The sequence below is a fragment of the Triticum dicoccoides genome, chromosome 1A (genome assembly GCF_002162155.2).
Source record: "Triticum dicoccoides isolate Atlit2015 ecotype Zavitan chromosome 1A, WEW_v2.0, whole genome shotgun sequence".
NCBI classification, from domain to species: domain Eukaryota; kingdom Viridiplantae; phylum Streptophyta; class Magnoliopsida; order Poales; family Poaceae; genus Triticum; species Triticum dicoccoides.
This window is the reverse complement of record NC_041380.1, coordinates 505196119-505209448: the sequence shown is the minus strand read 5'-3', so window position 1 is coordinate 505209448 and position 13330 is coordinate 505196119. Positions and strand designations below refer to the sequence as shown.

The 13330-nt window shown below is 50.4% G+C and overlaps 1 protein-coding gene across 1 annotated transcript; it reads right to left on the bottom strand.

Moving 5' to 3' along the window:
* Window positions 1-3264: 3264 nt before the first annotated feature.
* Window positions 3265-4817, bottom strand: LOC119283509 (RING-H2 finger protein ATL66-like). Its single transcript, XM_037563026.1, has one exon. It carries the CDS (start codon window positions 4392-4394, stop codon window positions 3813-3815), a length of 582 nt encoding a protein of 193 aa, XP_037418923.1. The 5' UTR covers window positions 4395-4817; the 3' UTR covers window positions 3265-3812.
* Window positions 4818-13330: the final 8513 nt, after the last annotated feature.

The window sequence follows — 13330 nt, the reverse complement described above, 5'->3', positions numbered from 1 at the left end:
GGCGGACCCTCACGAAGTCCTTGCCAGGCAGCCATTGTGTCATGCGGAGGAAATCTATGTGATCATCGTGGACCTCTGAACCGTCCCAGGTGCCAGAGTGCACCGCGGGGGGCGTGGCGGCGAAAGAAGAGCTCATCGGGAACTGATCACCGCGGCGCTCAGCGTAGCTTGGGGCGCGGCGGCGAGAGGAAGAAGAGAAGGAAGCAGTGAGGAGGAGGAGCGCGCGTGCTCTGCCGCTCTCCCTCCCCCCTACTTATAGACCAGTGGGTTGCGAAGCCGAGGGGGCGGGTGTGGGATTTACTACGCCCACTACCCCACGCCCCCCCGTTTGTCGCGCAAAATTATTGCGCGCAGTAACGCCGCGGGAATCTCAACCGTTCACCCCGACCGCAGCGGATCCGCTCGCGTGCTGAAGCGTGGTAGTGGTCGGCCCCGCCTGTAGGCGTGTCCCGTCGCGCGCGTGGGTGGGCAGACTGGCCCAACCGCTCGACGCCACGTGACAGGCCCGAAACGGGCGGCGGCCTGGAAGCTAGCACGCCACTTGGATCCCGCCGAGGCGTTCGAAAATTTTGGACAAGCCAGATTGGGCGAGTCCGACTCCCGCCAGTCGGCCCGGCAGAAATCGAACGAAGCTTCGCCTCAAGCACTCGGAGAAAGGAAACTGCTGAGGCTCCTCGACCAGTCGCCCGCGGCACCTCACCAGCTTGGGGGACTACTGTCGGAGTAATGGGCCACGGGTAGGCTAACCCGACGCCCATAGCCTTTCGAGACATCGGGGCTGACCACGCCCCTCAGGATGCCAAGGTAAAGAGCCGCCTTCTGGAAGCCGGCTGGAGAAATAGGCGGCTGCCCGTAGACGGCCGAGTCCAGAAGGCGAGGTCGAGACAAGCCGGCTCCTGCCAGGCGGCTTCCAGAGAAGCCGGCTCCGAGGAGTCGGCCCGCGGCCCCTTCGAAGCCCGTGCCCGCATCAAAGGGGACGGGACGGGGGATGGCTACAGTGCAGCCCATCCCCTCCCCTTCCTAAGGGCTGGCGCGGCCACAGTGCGCTGTACCAACGAGGAGCCCCGCCCGGCGTGGCACTGTTGCCATGCTAGCCCTGACGTCACCACGGGCAGGCGAAGTCCTGCTCCCACGACGGCCTGTCTGTATGGCCCAAGGACGACGGGCCCCACCAGTCAGCGAGAGTCCAGAAGACGGCGAAGAGCCCTACCAATCGGACCCGATGGGAGTCGGCCCTTAGGAGTCGGCCTGCTCCTCCCACGAGCCCCACGCGCCATTAACCAGACAAGACGGGGAGTGGCTACAGTAATCGCCCGCCATGACGGCGGTGCTGTAGCCATGATCCTTCGACCAAGCCTGCGTCATTAAAAGCGCGACTACAGTGATCAGCAGCCGGCAAGACCCCCAAGCGGCGGGTACGGCCTGTCGGCTCCGTACCAGACCAGTCGGCGAGGCCCCCCGATCGGCGGGCCCCAGCAGTCGGCGGGGGCCCCCGATCGGCGGGCCCCAGCAGTCGGCGGAGAAGTCGGCGGCCGAAGAGACTGACGGCTGGGCCTGCGCCCAGTCATATTACCCTTGTACCCCTGGGGGTAGGCCTATATAAAACCCCCAAAGCACCCATGCAAAGGGTTCGGACCCATTAGAACTAGACCAGAGATATAGGAAGGAGAAAGCTAGCCTTGCCTTCTCCTCCCTCCAGCATACAGCTCGAGGAGCACCCTTGTACTCGCTTTGCCTTAGTGATCATGCGGAGACCCCGTAGAGCAGGACTAGGGGTGTTATCTCCTAGGAGAGCCCCGAACCTGGGTAAAGTACGCCGGCGTTCGTGTCTACGCCTAATCCCGCTTCCGGGCATCGGTGACGTTCTACTCACTCCCACCATGATAAGCCATCCTTTGGCGTATGTCGCACCCAACCCCCGACGAGAGGTGATGGCTCGCACATTTCCAATTCATCTGTTTACTCCATTCCATACTTTATTCTGAAAAAAAATTATTTACATTTTTCATTAGACGAAGAGAGTACTAGTTGTTTTGCGTGATGGCATCCGTCTGGCGAGTTAGCAAAAATGGCGGCGCAGCTTGTATCATCCGAATTACCTCTCCGGTGGCAAGAGCGGCACATGCGTGCACCGAGGCAGGAGCCTAGCACTTGCACGAACATGTCGAACGGCCCGCCTTCGCGCACAGTCCAAAGGCCATCATCCATCATCACTCATCGCTCATCAGTAGCTCGCCTCCAAGTCACTGTAGCCAACCTCCTCTTCCCCGCGGAAAAGACGGGGCGTCAAGCCGTCAACCACCACCACACTACACCGGCTTCATCAAATTGCACCTGGGAAAGAGACGGACTGGGCCACCACCGCGGCGGCACTGCCTAGTGCTGCTGAGGATTTGATCAGGCAGGGATAACCCCATCCCCTTTCAAATCCTGCATTAAAGTGGAAGATCGAAATGACTAAAATACTGCTTGCACCGGTCCGCAACAAAGGAATCGCACCAAATTTGCTTGTTATCCTTCTCTTTTCACCTTTCTGTCCCGAGGATATCTTGTTCCAGTTCCATCTGCTTGCCAATGCTAGCTACTACTTGCTGCTTCCGGATCAGAGCGAATGTCCAGTTGGAGGCGACGCCATGATGGATGTGCTTGACTGACATATACTACGAGGAGCTACGAGGACCTCGGGCATGCGTGAGAGCTAATCAACTCTCGCTTAAAATATTACCCAGTGCCTGTGGTGCACTGCCACTGTTGTTCACGATAACTCCAACGATTAGTCCAGCACAAACTAATATAGCATTGCTTATCATGTTAGTAGTAGTGGTGGTGCATTAAGCACGGCAAACTAATATAGCATTGCGCACCATGTTAAGACGTCCGGTTGTTTCCTAGCTAATCTTCCAGCGCACTAATTGCGCCGCTCCAGAAAGATCCAAGAGTGCTCCAGCCGTGGCGCTGCCACTGGTGTTCATGATAACGCCAACAATCAATCGAACCCAACCCAAACAGCATTGCTCATGCATACACTACACGTAGTGCGATGGAGCAAGAAGCACAGCTAGCCTAGCCAGACGAAGACGGGCGTCCTGATCCTGATCCTGCATCGCACTAATTTTAGTCGCCTACTCAATCCTCCATCGCACTAATTGCGCCGCTCGAAAGAGATCCAGAGGGGACGGTTGAAGGAAGAAACGGTGAGGTGTTGCTCGGGGACGCAACCTTTTCGCAAAGCGCGGCTCCATTAGTCATTAGATACACGCACACTTACGGGAGCTGCCCCAAAAGCGCAGATTACTATACGCAAACGCGATCAGGATGGTGACAAGCAGATAGATCCTGGGACTTAAAATAAAGGCGATCAGTGCTGTTAAACTACGTACACATCGAGATGCCATTAGCCCGGGCACCACTGAGCTGCCACCGCGTACGCAGTGACGGTGCTACAATACTCTTGGCGATAGATAGTTTAATGTACAGCCTACACCGCTGTCCTTCCCTTTGGGGGCTTGAACGGAAAATTTAAGGTAGAAAAGTGGCCGGAGAGACGACGCGACCCCACGCCGGCCGGCCGGCCTGCGAAAGAACGGCTCCCGTGGTGCCATGGCACAGCTGGCCCTGCCTTTCCGGCCGGCGATGACGCACCTCGCCGGGGGCCGGGGCCAGTTAGCTAGCCACATTGGTCATTTGGCTCTGTTGTTAAACCAGGACGGGCTTTCTTGCGGTGAAGATAGCAGTAAGTGGCTTACAGGTGGGGCCTCCTTGTCATGCTTCGGTGAGTTGGCGTGCGAGCACGTTGTCTTCTGGCTCACGAGTCACACCGGCGGCGGGGCGCCTCCGTTGACAACGTCGACCGGCTTGGCGACGGCGGCGGCGGGGAGGAGGAGCGTGCGGCAGAGCGGGCAGCTGGGCTGGGAGCGGAGCCAGGCGTCGACGCACTCCGGGTGGAAGCAGTGGCCGCAGGGAGGGAGCGCCTTCACCTTGTCCCCGGCCACCAGCGCGCTGATGCAGATCGAGCACTCCACAGCCGCCGCCTGCTCCTCCTCGTCTCCACCGTCGCCCTTGTGCCGAGAAGGGGAGCGCGCCGGCGAGGAGGCGGGCGGGCTGTAGAGCGTGACGAGCAGCCCATTGATGGCGTCGGCGTCGAGGCCGGGCACGGGCGACGCCGCGGCGGACGAGGACGAGGCATCGCGGTCGGCGTCGCGGCGGGCGCGGCGGCGGCTGCACGCCCAGCGGAGGTAGAGGCAGACGGCGACGAAGGCGACGAGGAGGGCGAGCAGGCCGGCCAGCAGCGGCACCGCGCGGCCGCGCAGCGCGAAGTTGCTGTCGTCGACGTCGCCGTACCGCACCCTCTCCACCTGGTTCGTCGTCCCCGCGGCGCCCTCCTGCGCGGCCATCGGTTCTCTCCTTCTCCCCGCGAACTCTGCAGGCACGCACGCACGCAAGCCTCGACGTGCACGAGCTTGGACTTCTTGGACTTATCAGCTAGTAGCAGCTAGCCCACCCTCTCACGCCATGTGCGGGGTGCGGACTTGTGGAGCTCTGGTGGTCAAAGGCAGCGCATGGGAGACCGAGCGCGCTGCCGGCCGGCCGGCTTGTGGTGCAGGCGATCGGTGGAAGGAGCGGGCGAGCGAGGAAATATCGTGGCAAGTGGCGGTGTGGCTCGGCCTGGCGAGAGAGCGATCGACCGGAGAGTGAGCGAGCTGCTGGACGGGGAGCGTGGTTTTAAAATTCAAAGTCCTCGGCCGTCCCTTTTAAGCTTGGAAAAATGGCTCCGGCCGGTGGGGCACAGGCGGAACGGAAGCTAGCCGCGAGGCCCGAGCTGATGGGCAACTGCCAACTTGGGCGTGACTGGATCGAGCCGGCACGCACGGCGGCATGCCGCACTGTGCTGTCGCCGTGGACTCGGCGATGCGATATTCTTCTTCTTAATTTGCAGGGAGGTGTAATATTCTCCGGTTCGGATCGCTGGTCACGATCCACAGGGGATGGACGACTTGTAGCAAGCGAGCTGCGCGCATGCATTCAGACCAATGGTTTTGCACTGCACCTACGGGGATCTTTGACTGGCGATTGTTTATTTTTCTTGGCGGATTTGTGGCTGGAACTTGTGACAGTTACATCGCCAAGGGTGAATTGGCCGTCGTACTCCTGCCGGCTAGACGGCTAGTGGCCATCTGCTTCGAGGGTTCGTCGGCGAGCTGCCCCCGCCCAGGTGACTCGCGAGAATCTACAAGACTACAACCTTTCCTTTGCCGCTTATCCATGCTCCTCTCTTCGTGGTCTCGACGCGCTCCTAGGGTTTCTCCACTCTCACATTGATCTTCCTTTTCTCTTGCCTGAGTTATTTTCATAAATTAAATTTGTGTAAATGCAGGAAACGTGTGTTATAACCCATGTGTGTCCGATCAAAACTTCTATCCGGACTACTGTCAAAAAGAGTTCACCTCGTGTTTCTTGACAACGGAACGAGAGTCACGGCACACGATGGTTGTCATTGTTGGATCCATCCAATGAAAGACCACATTGAGGCATTCGTCTCTGGCTCAGCGCACACAAAAAACAACACTACCTAGCAATGAAGACCAGACCATCCCCACCAATTACCCAAGCGTTTGAGTTCTCTTATACTGCGAGAGTAGGCTATCGGTTTGCGGCCGTTCGTGGGTAGTCGGTCATGTAATTCAAAATTCTTCTCAATTATTGGGATGAGGCAAAGCTTTTGCCTGACATGATCCGAATTAGCAAGAAATAGGATGCAACAGACAGTTGCAGATCGTCAGGAGAAGACGATGCCTGGGGAAATTCTCCTCCTCTTCGTAAAATTAAAATTTTCTTTCACTTTGTAAAAAACTAATACTAATATATTCTAACGGCTAGCCTTTTTTGAACAAGTACCGGCTAGTCATGGTTTCCTTTCTTTTCACGAATACGCAAAGCTTGCGTGTCATTCCATTGATAGAAGAAGATCAAAACGAGTACCAGATGTGATACAACACATGACACGAACGAAGAGGCCTGAACATGATGATCGGAGCATAGAAACAAGTCATGGTTTCTGTTAAACGTTTGGCTGGCTTCGAGAGGACAGTGTCTTTGGCGCAACTTTTGGCAGGACCCTTCGTGCACGGTGCGGCGATGTGTCATCGCGCACCGGCACGGCCCGATCGACCGATCATAGCACCGGGCACGGCAAACTTTACCCTGGCGTGGAGCGACTGCTAAATCTGTTGGCACCTCTCCGCGTCTCAGCACTATGCTATGCATGCATGCCCGCCAAACGAAACACGGAAAACGAACACACGGTGCAACGTTACGTGCAATCCACCGTGTCCTTGCCATATCGAGACAACAAAGCCGGGTCACGGCCAGGGCAGGTGGCTTTGAGCTCGAGATAAGCCCGGGATAACAAAGAGCACCCTTGCATGGACCCCGGTCGGCCGGCCGACTTTGGGGCGGTAGTGCTCGATCATGCATATCACTAGCTGTCTAGCTGTGCATATCATCGCCTTTTTTGCCAATCCGATCGCGTGCTTGCTAATAAATTATTGACGCACAACAGAGACCCGACCCGGCGATTTCTAGCTTACATAGCTAGCTGAAAATGGCAAGGATTAAAAGCCAGAAACCGTGTGTCTCACTCCGATCTCACCGCTCGAGTCACCATCATCATATGTATCTTCATTATCATCGTCCCGAAAATATCCTAGGATAAAGGCGGAGACGTACGCCGGGTAACCACGCAGCCGTTGCCTGTGCGCTCCGCCGTCAGCACTGGGTATGAGGAGTAGCTTTTGCTTTGGACGAGCAGCGATCGAGGTGCAGTGCATGCGAGTGCTGGGCAACTGCTCGTTGAGCTATATTGTCGTCGGCGTTTAGCGCAGCGCCGGGCAGTCGGCCGTCGTGCGCGGGAAAGGCGCATGCGGGCCTGCCCTCTGCCCAGGTTGCATTGTGCGACCTAGCTGTGGGCGCGAAAGCAGCTCCGAGCTCGCGGTCCAGCACAGCAAAAGCGACCAAATCTTAGCGAGCATCGCACTAATATGTGTACTATCAGCATATGCTAGGCCAGGCTTACGGTTCCTTTAAGTGCAGTTTCCATCATGGCCGCAACCAATCTACTTGCTCCGTTCGTACGTGCAAGTCGGCCAAATTATCCATCCTCGACCCTATGCTTCACTTCTCCTCCACTAGCTTCACGGCCAATCGCGCGCCCACATTGACACTCAGGCTGGACACAGGACATGCATGCATGCGTACGCGCCGTAGTACAAGGTTGTCGTCGGCGCGATGCGAATGCGATGCGATTGGACGGGTCGTTGCGTTGGTTGGCTGGCTGCCTTGTGGGACGGACGACGATGAGATGCGGGAGTCGGTGGTCTGTTGGTGCAGAGGATGAGGAGATACTGCAGCCTGCGGGTGGGCTACTTGCGGCTGGTGAGTGCATGTCTGATGCGAAAGTGGCAGCAAGTTCGTGTGACCACTGTGTGTAATGGGATGCATCGATGGGTTGCTCAGAGCCAGGGCCGGCCCATAGGCCGGGGCAACGGGGCGACCGCCCTGGGCCTCTGGGAGGTAGGGGCCCCAACCCACGTAGTAGTATATTATACAGTAAGGCCCAAGCCCACCACATAGCTAGCACTCACGGGCTGAAAGAATCGATAGCTAGTTTAGCTACGCTGCTGCAACGCTCCATCGATCTCCTTCGGTCTCGTCTCCAGTTTCCTCGCCCCCTCGGCTCCTCCCCAAATTCTCCAATCCCAAAGAACAGTGCCGCCGCTCCGGTGCATTTCCAAATTCGAGGCGCCGCTCCGTGCATCCATTAATGGAGACCAATGATGCTATTCCTCTCCCCAATCATCTCTCTTTGCATCCTCAACGTTCCACATCTGATTGCAGACGCTTGAGGCATCACCGCATCAGAGATGGTACGTCTACCTCCTTCCCCTAATCAAGTACTCTTTTGATTCAGTGTTAAATAGCCCGGCACTCCGCCTCTGATTGCTCCATCTAACATCTCCAATTCTTCTCTTCCTAGTTCTTACTCTATTGGCTTGTTCTTCAAAGCTTCATTGGATCCATGCACAAAAACAAAACAAAAAAGCTTCATTGGATCCAGAGATTAGAAGGGGAGACGGGGAATGAGTGTTGTAGCCTTGCAGATCTGGGAAGCTACATCGACAATTCGACATCAAGCCATATGCCTATATTCAGGTGCTTTTCTCCTTGTATTGACTGTTTTTCTATAATTTTTTGGTGATATGTCTTCTGAAAAATGTTTATCAGTTAGAAAGAAAGTGAAAGAAAAACAGTATATTATTGCTACTTCATGCATTGCGAAAGAAAATTTGGATGAAATAAATACTGATGTGGTTGTTGACGACTTTTCTTCCAGAAGTGCTAGGAGAAATAACAAGATCTGCATGTGTTTTTTTCACCTCCCTTGCGGTTTTAGTTCAAAGTCCAGCAATCTATGCTTGTATTTACTAAATTGCTTTGGACATACAATATATTCTGAATTTTTATTTGTACACAAGGGTCCCATTTTGTCGTCCCGCCCCAGGCCCCGAATATGTATGGACCGGCCCTGCTCAGAGCAACTTGATCTGACGAACTATATATTGCCTGTAGACCATGAGTGGTGACGGTGGACGAGCGGAACGGTTTACCTAGCGCTGCCCACTAGTGACTAGTCCAGGGCATGATTGTTCAGGGAAAAGACCGAAAGTGGTGGTGAAAACGTACCTGTCGAACTGAATCTTCTTGGCATCATTTGATACTTGATAGTGCCACACAGTGTTATAGAGCAATAGCCCAAGTCGACGGAAATGACAGTCCAACTTAAGCCGGGGTTAAAAAAATTAGAAGTGGTAACGGCATCCAATCTCCCGAGTGTCCAGACTGTTTTGACTTTTGGAGCAGGAATTTATCCCCATGAATAAAATCAGCAAATCTTATTCTACCCCTAAAAAAACTTATTCTATACTAGATTTCTTCGGTGTATTCTATTTCTGGTTTCTTTTGATGCAAATCTAGTTATCAAATTGGAATCAAGAAGCAGACATCAGTAGCTAGCAACTAGCAAATGGTTTACCCACTAATATAAGCAATCACAATCTCTCCTTGAAAACAGTGCTCAATGTAATCTTTCGTTGAGGTAAGCAACACGATCGTTCCAACTGCGGTCTTCAATCTGCCCAGGAATGAGTAGACTTCACTGCATTTGGAATACCTGACTAGATTTTTGTTACGGTTATCTTTTTTTCTTTTCCAAAAGGTAGTCAGGGAAGTGCACCACAACAAACATGGTAACGATCGCGCAAGTGTGTCCACCCCCACTGGTTTGACGGGGAATGCCTTAAAAGTGCCTTGGAGGTATCAAAAGGTGCTATAAATCACATCAATGTCTAATGAAATAGGGTTTTCACTCCTTGTGGATTTTGCCCACCATCCTTTTAGCAGAGAAACAACATATGTTAACACGCAACAACATAATGTCTTTTGGACGCGAATATCTGGTGAACGATCGTTGGTAGAGAAATTCCACCGAAAGACCGAGTTGCCATGCCAAAACAACTTTAAATGCCATGCGGCATTTCTTCCGGGACTAGCGATGTATGGAAGGTAAAATTGCCATGTGTAAGGGAGAATTGCCAGCGAACGCAGTGTACTTTTTTTAAAATGCCATCCATTTGATTTCGATCACACGGCTGTAGGGACATTTGCTGGGAGCTCCTTCCCAGCGAACGCTCGCCCATTAGTATTTCCGTACTTTTATCACATTTAGTTTTTACGTTTTTTTTATCAATTTTCTCGCTTAACAGAACTGTCCAGAATTTCAGTAGATTGAGTAAAAAAAAAGAGTACACTTAGGTGTGAAGGATGGGAGTAAAAACACAGAACCAGAATATGTAGACCTAGTGCGTGGGGAGAGTTGCACATGAAGATATCCAAAATAGCACTTCCTCCGTTTTAAATTACTCGTCATGGTTTTAGTTCAAATTACGGAGGGAGTAGGTGTGAAGGGAGATATTTTTTTATAAAGAAATAATGTGTATGATATGCATGTACGGTATGTGCAGATGTGTAATTAAGAACAAAAAACTAATGACTATAGAATACTAATCATTTACTAGGTGCCCCGTGGATGGCCGTGGGCACAAAATGAATCCCATGCATGCATAAGAAGTCTTAAATACTTGTAAAATGTGGCTTATTGTTAGCATTTTTTCCTGATCCTTGGCACTTCATATGAAGAGCCAACCTCATCGATGTGAAAGTATTTTGCTGTCTATAAAAGAAGAAGAATTCAGTTAAAAGCTTGGAATCGATACAAGTAACCACCACAATTAATTTGGAACTGGATTAACCACAACATGAACATCTGCAAATTTGCAACTATGTATTACAAAAAAAGTGACATGTACTTGATGACAGCAAACATATAGATTATATGGAAGTATTATAACAAAATCAAGCGAAACAAATTTTGACAGTAAAATTAACTGAAACGTGTTTCAACTGGATTGAATATTACTTTTGCACAGAGCATCTCAAACAAATCAGTGGAAAAGAAGTATCACCCATTTATAGGGTCTCACAAACAAACGATTAATGGATCACCTTTGCCACATCAAACATGAGCACTGTCTGTGCCCATCAACTTTAATCTTATTTCAACTACTTGCGAGACATTCCCTCTGCAGGATAGATGCAAACAGAACTTAAGTTTTAGTTATGAAACAAATAGCATATCAAAATATTGTAACATGCAAATATTGAACCGCAATACTGACATGAAACAATCTTTAAAACTCAAAGCACTGAACTCAGTTTCTTCCATCGGTTCTTCTTGGATAACACAAGAAGGCATATCTATTGATATATGTTGTTGCCACATTCAGTTTGGAATAAATAAGTGTAAGAAAAGGACCAAAGAAAGAACAGTGTATTTTGTGCATGAAGTAAATAAAGAAAACAAATAATGCATTGGTAAAAGGTCACAACATAGCAATAGTAATTTAGTGTGCCTTCTCTAAATGGACGATGCAACATACAAGAAAAATATTGTATCACAATTTCTTGGTAGAAGTAGAACTATGGTCACGGGTTAATTCTGATCAGCGGCGGAGCCAGCTCAAGTTTAGCCTGGGCAAGATCGAAGTGCTGCCATGTTAATAAACTTTTTGCCAAGCAAACTCTTCAGTAAACTAATTCTCTCTACTACAATTCCTTGGACATGCAGCGTGGGATCCCGGGCAGCCGCCCCAGCTCGCCGGGTACGGCGCTGGCTCCACCACCAGTATACGCCTTGCATATCTGAAAGAGTATCTTCGCTGCTCTTGTTTATAGCCTACGTTGTGAAAAAGCCAGCCAGCATTCCACCAATTCCAGAGGCCCCCCAAACTTAGCCACGTTCTTCCATTGACAGCCAACTCAATTTCAGGCCGGGGTATATATTGCCAATGCCTCATGTTGTTGACTCGGCCTCGTGTTGTTCTCAATATTGGCAGGTAGTTTTACTGAATGGGTTGTATCATCATCACATTTATGCAAGGGATTATGTGTTGTGGTCTCATGTTATTTGCAAACATTACAGATGGCCGAAATCACGAAGGAGTTTCCTGAGTTGGCCCAAAAGGGATTGAACTACTTGATGTGGGTATCTGACTACGAGATCATGCTCGAAGGCAGATGCATTATGAGGGTGATTGGTCTAGGGATCCATCCGGCCCCCACAGGCCACAAAGTTGCACCGGAGAATGCTCAAGCTCTGCACTTTCTTCGTCACCATCTGTGCCCTACTCTGATAGACGGATACATAGCAGATCGGAGCACTTCGGCCTTTGGACCGCTCTCAAGTAGCGGTACCAAAGGTCCTCTAGCCTCTCGAAACACTGCTTGAGAGTGGTCGAAAGGACCGAAGCGCTATGTTCTGCCATGTACTCATCTTTTAGAGTAGCACACAAATGGCGAAGAAGGAAGAGCAGAGCTTGCGCATTCTCCCGTGCGACTTTGCAGATTATAGGGGCCAGCTGGGTCCCAACACCAATCGCCCTCGGAATGCATCTGCCTTCAAGGACGCTCTTGCAATCAAATGCCTACATCAATTAGTTTAGCTCGTTATGGGCAACCATGGAAACCTTTTCTTCAGGATTCCGACCACTTGCAATTTATGCAAATAACATGAGACTACAACAGGTAATCCATTGCATAAACATGATGATGATACAACTTATTCAAATGGTATCCCAATATTTAATACATTCTTTGATGATAAAAAGTGACAAGAATCTACAATAGTAAAAAACAATAGTGAACACATGTACAAAGATAACATGTTAAGCACATCTTAAAAGTGAAAATTAGCGACAAAAAAAGGATTCTCGAGGAATTTTGAAGCCTAAACATGCATTTTAGGGGAAATAGGGAGTTCTAGGGATTTATATGTAGAATAATTCAGCTGGAATAAAATGCGCGACAATACGAAAAGACAGTGCTGATAACATGTCCCCCCTGGGATAGGAGGAGAATCTGCTAATGGGTCGGCCCAATTAGCATCGCCTCATAGGCGAGCACTAACTTCTACTCGCAATAAGCGATAGACAGACTTTGCACATAACCAATGACAGCCCATTGCAACTTCGCAGCAACCCTCATGATCGATGAACTAAGTTCGATACAACTTGGACTAGAGGCTTCAATTCTAACAATCTAAAAAATGACATCTATACAACAGAATAAATTCTAGTCTCATAGTTGCCAAGTTCCCAGTTGGGAAACGCGATCCTGTTAAATCAGGGATGATGAGCCCGGGTCGATCAGTCCAAGAAAACCAAAACAGATTAAGGAAAGAGTGCAACATCGCTACAGTTATGGCCACGGAATCGTATATCGAAAGCAAAAATGTCACATCCCTAGCTTCTGGTTTGCTCTGAGCTAGCTAGTCATGTGTTGCATCATGTTTAAATTTTGCCTAAAATTGAAATGGGGATGTTCAAACCCTAGCATTAAATCAACTCAACTAGGGTGAATTAAAATCTTTTCAATAAACCCAAAAGGTTCCTAAGAAAAGTTCATGATTTCTGGTTAAGGTGGAAACCTCTGCCAAAAATGATGAATATATTCTTAGGTCATTTTTGGATTTTTGAATTAAATCATATTGTATTTGACTTTGGGCATTTAAATACTATAAATAATTTAAATGTTCAAATAAATGTTGGAAATTGTTAAGGGTCACTGAAATAATTCAGAAAGCACCCATAATTGTTTCCAGGATTTTATTAAATGATTTGGTATTTTAAATCAAATCAAAAACAAAATAACAGAAATAGAA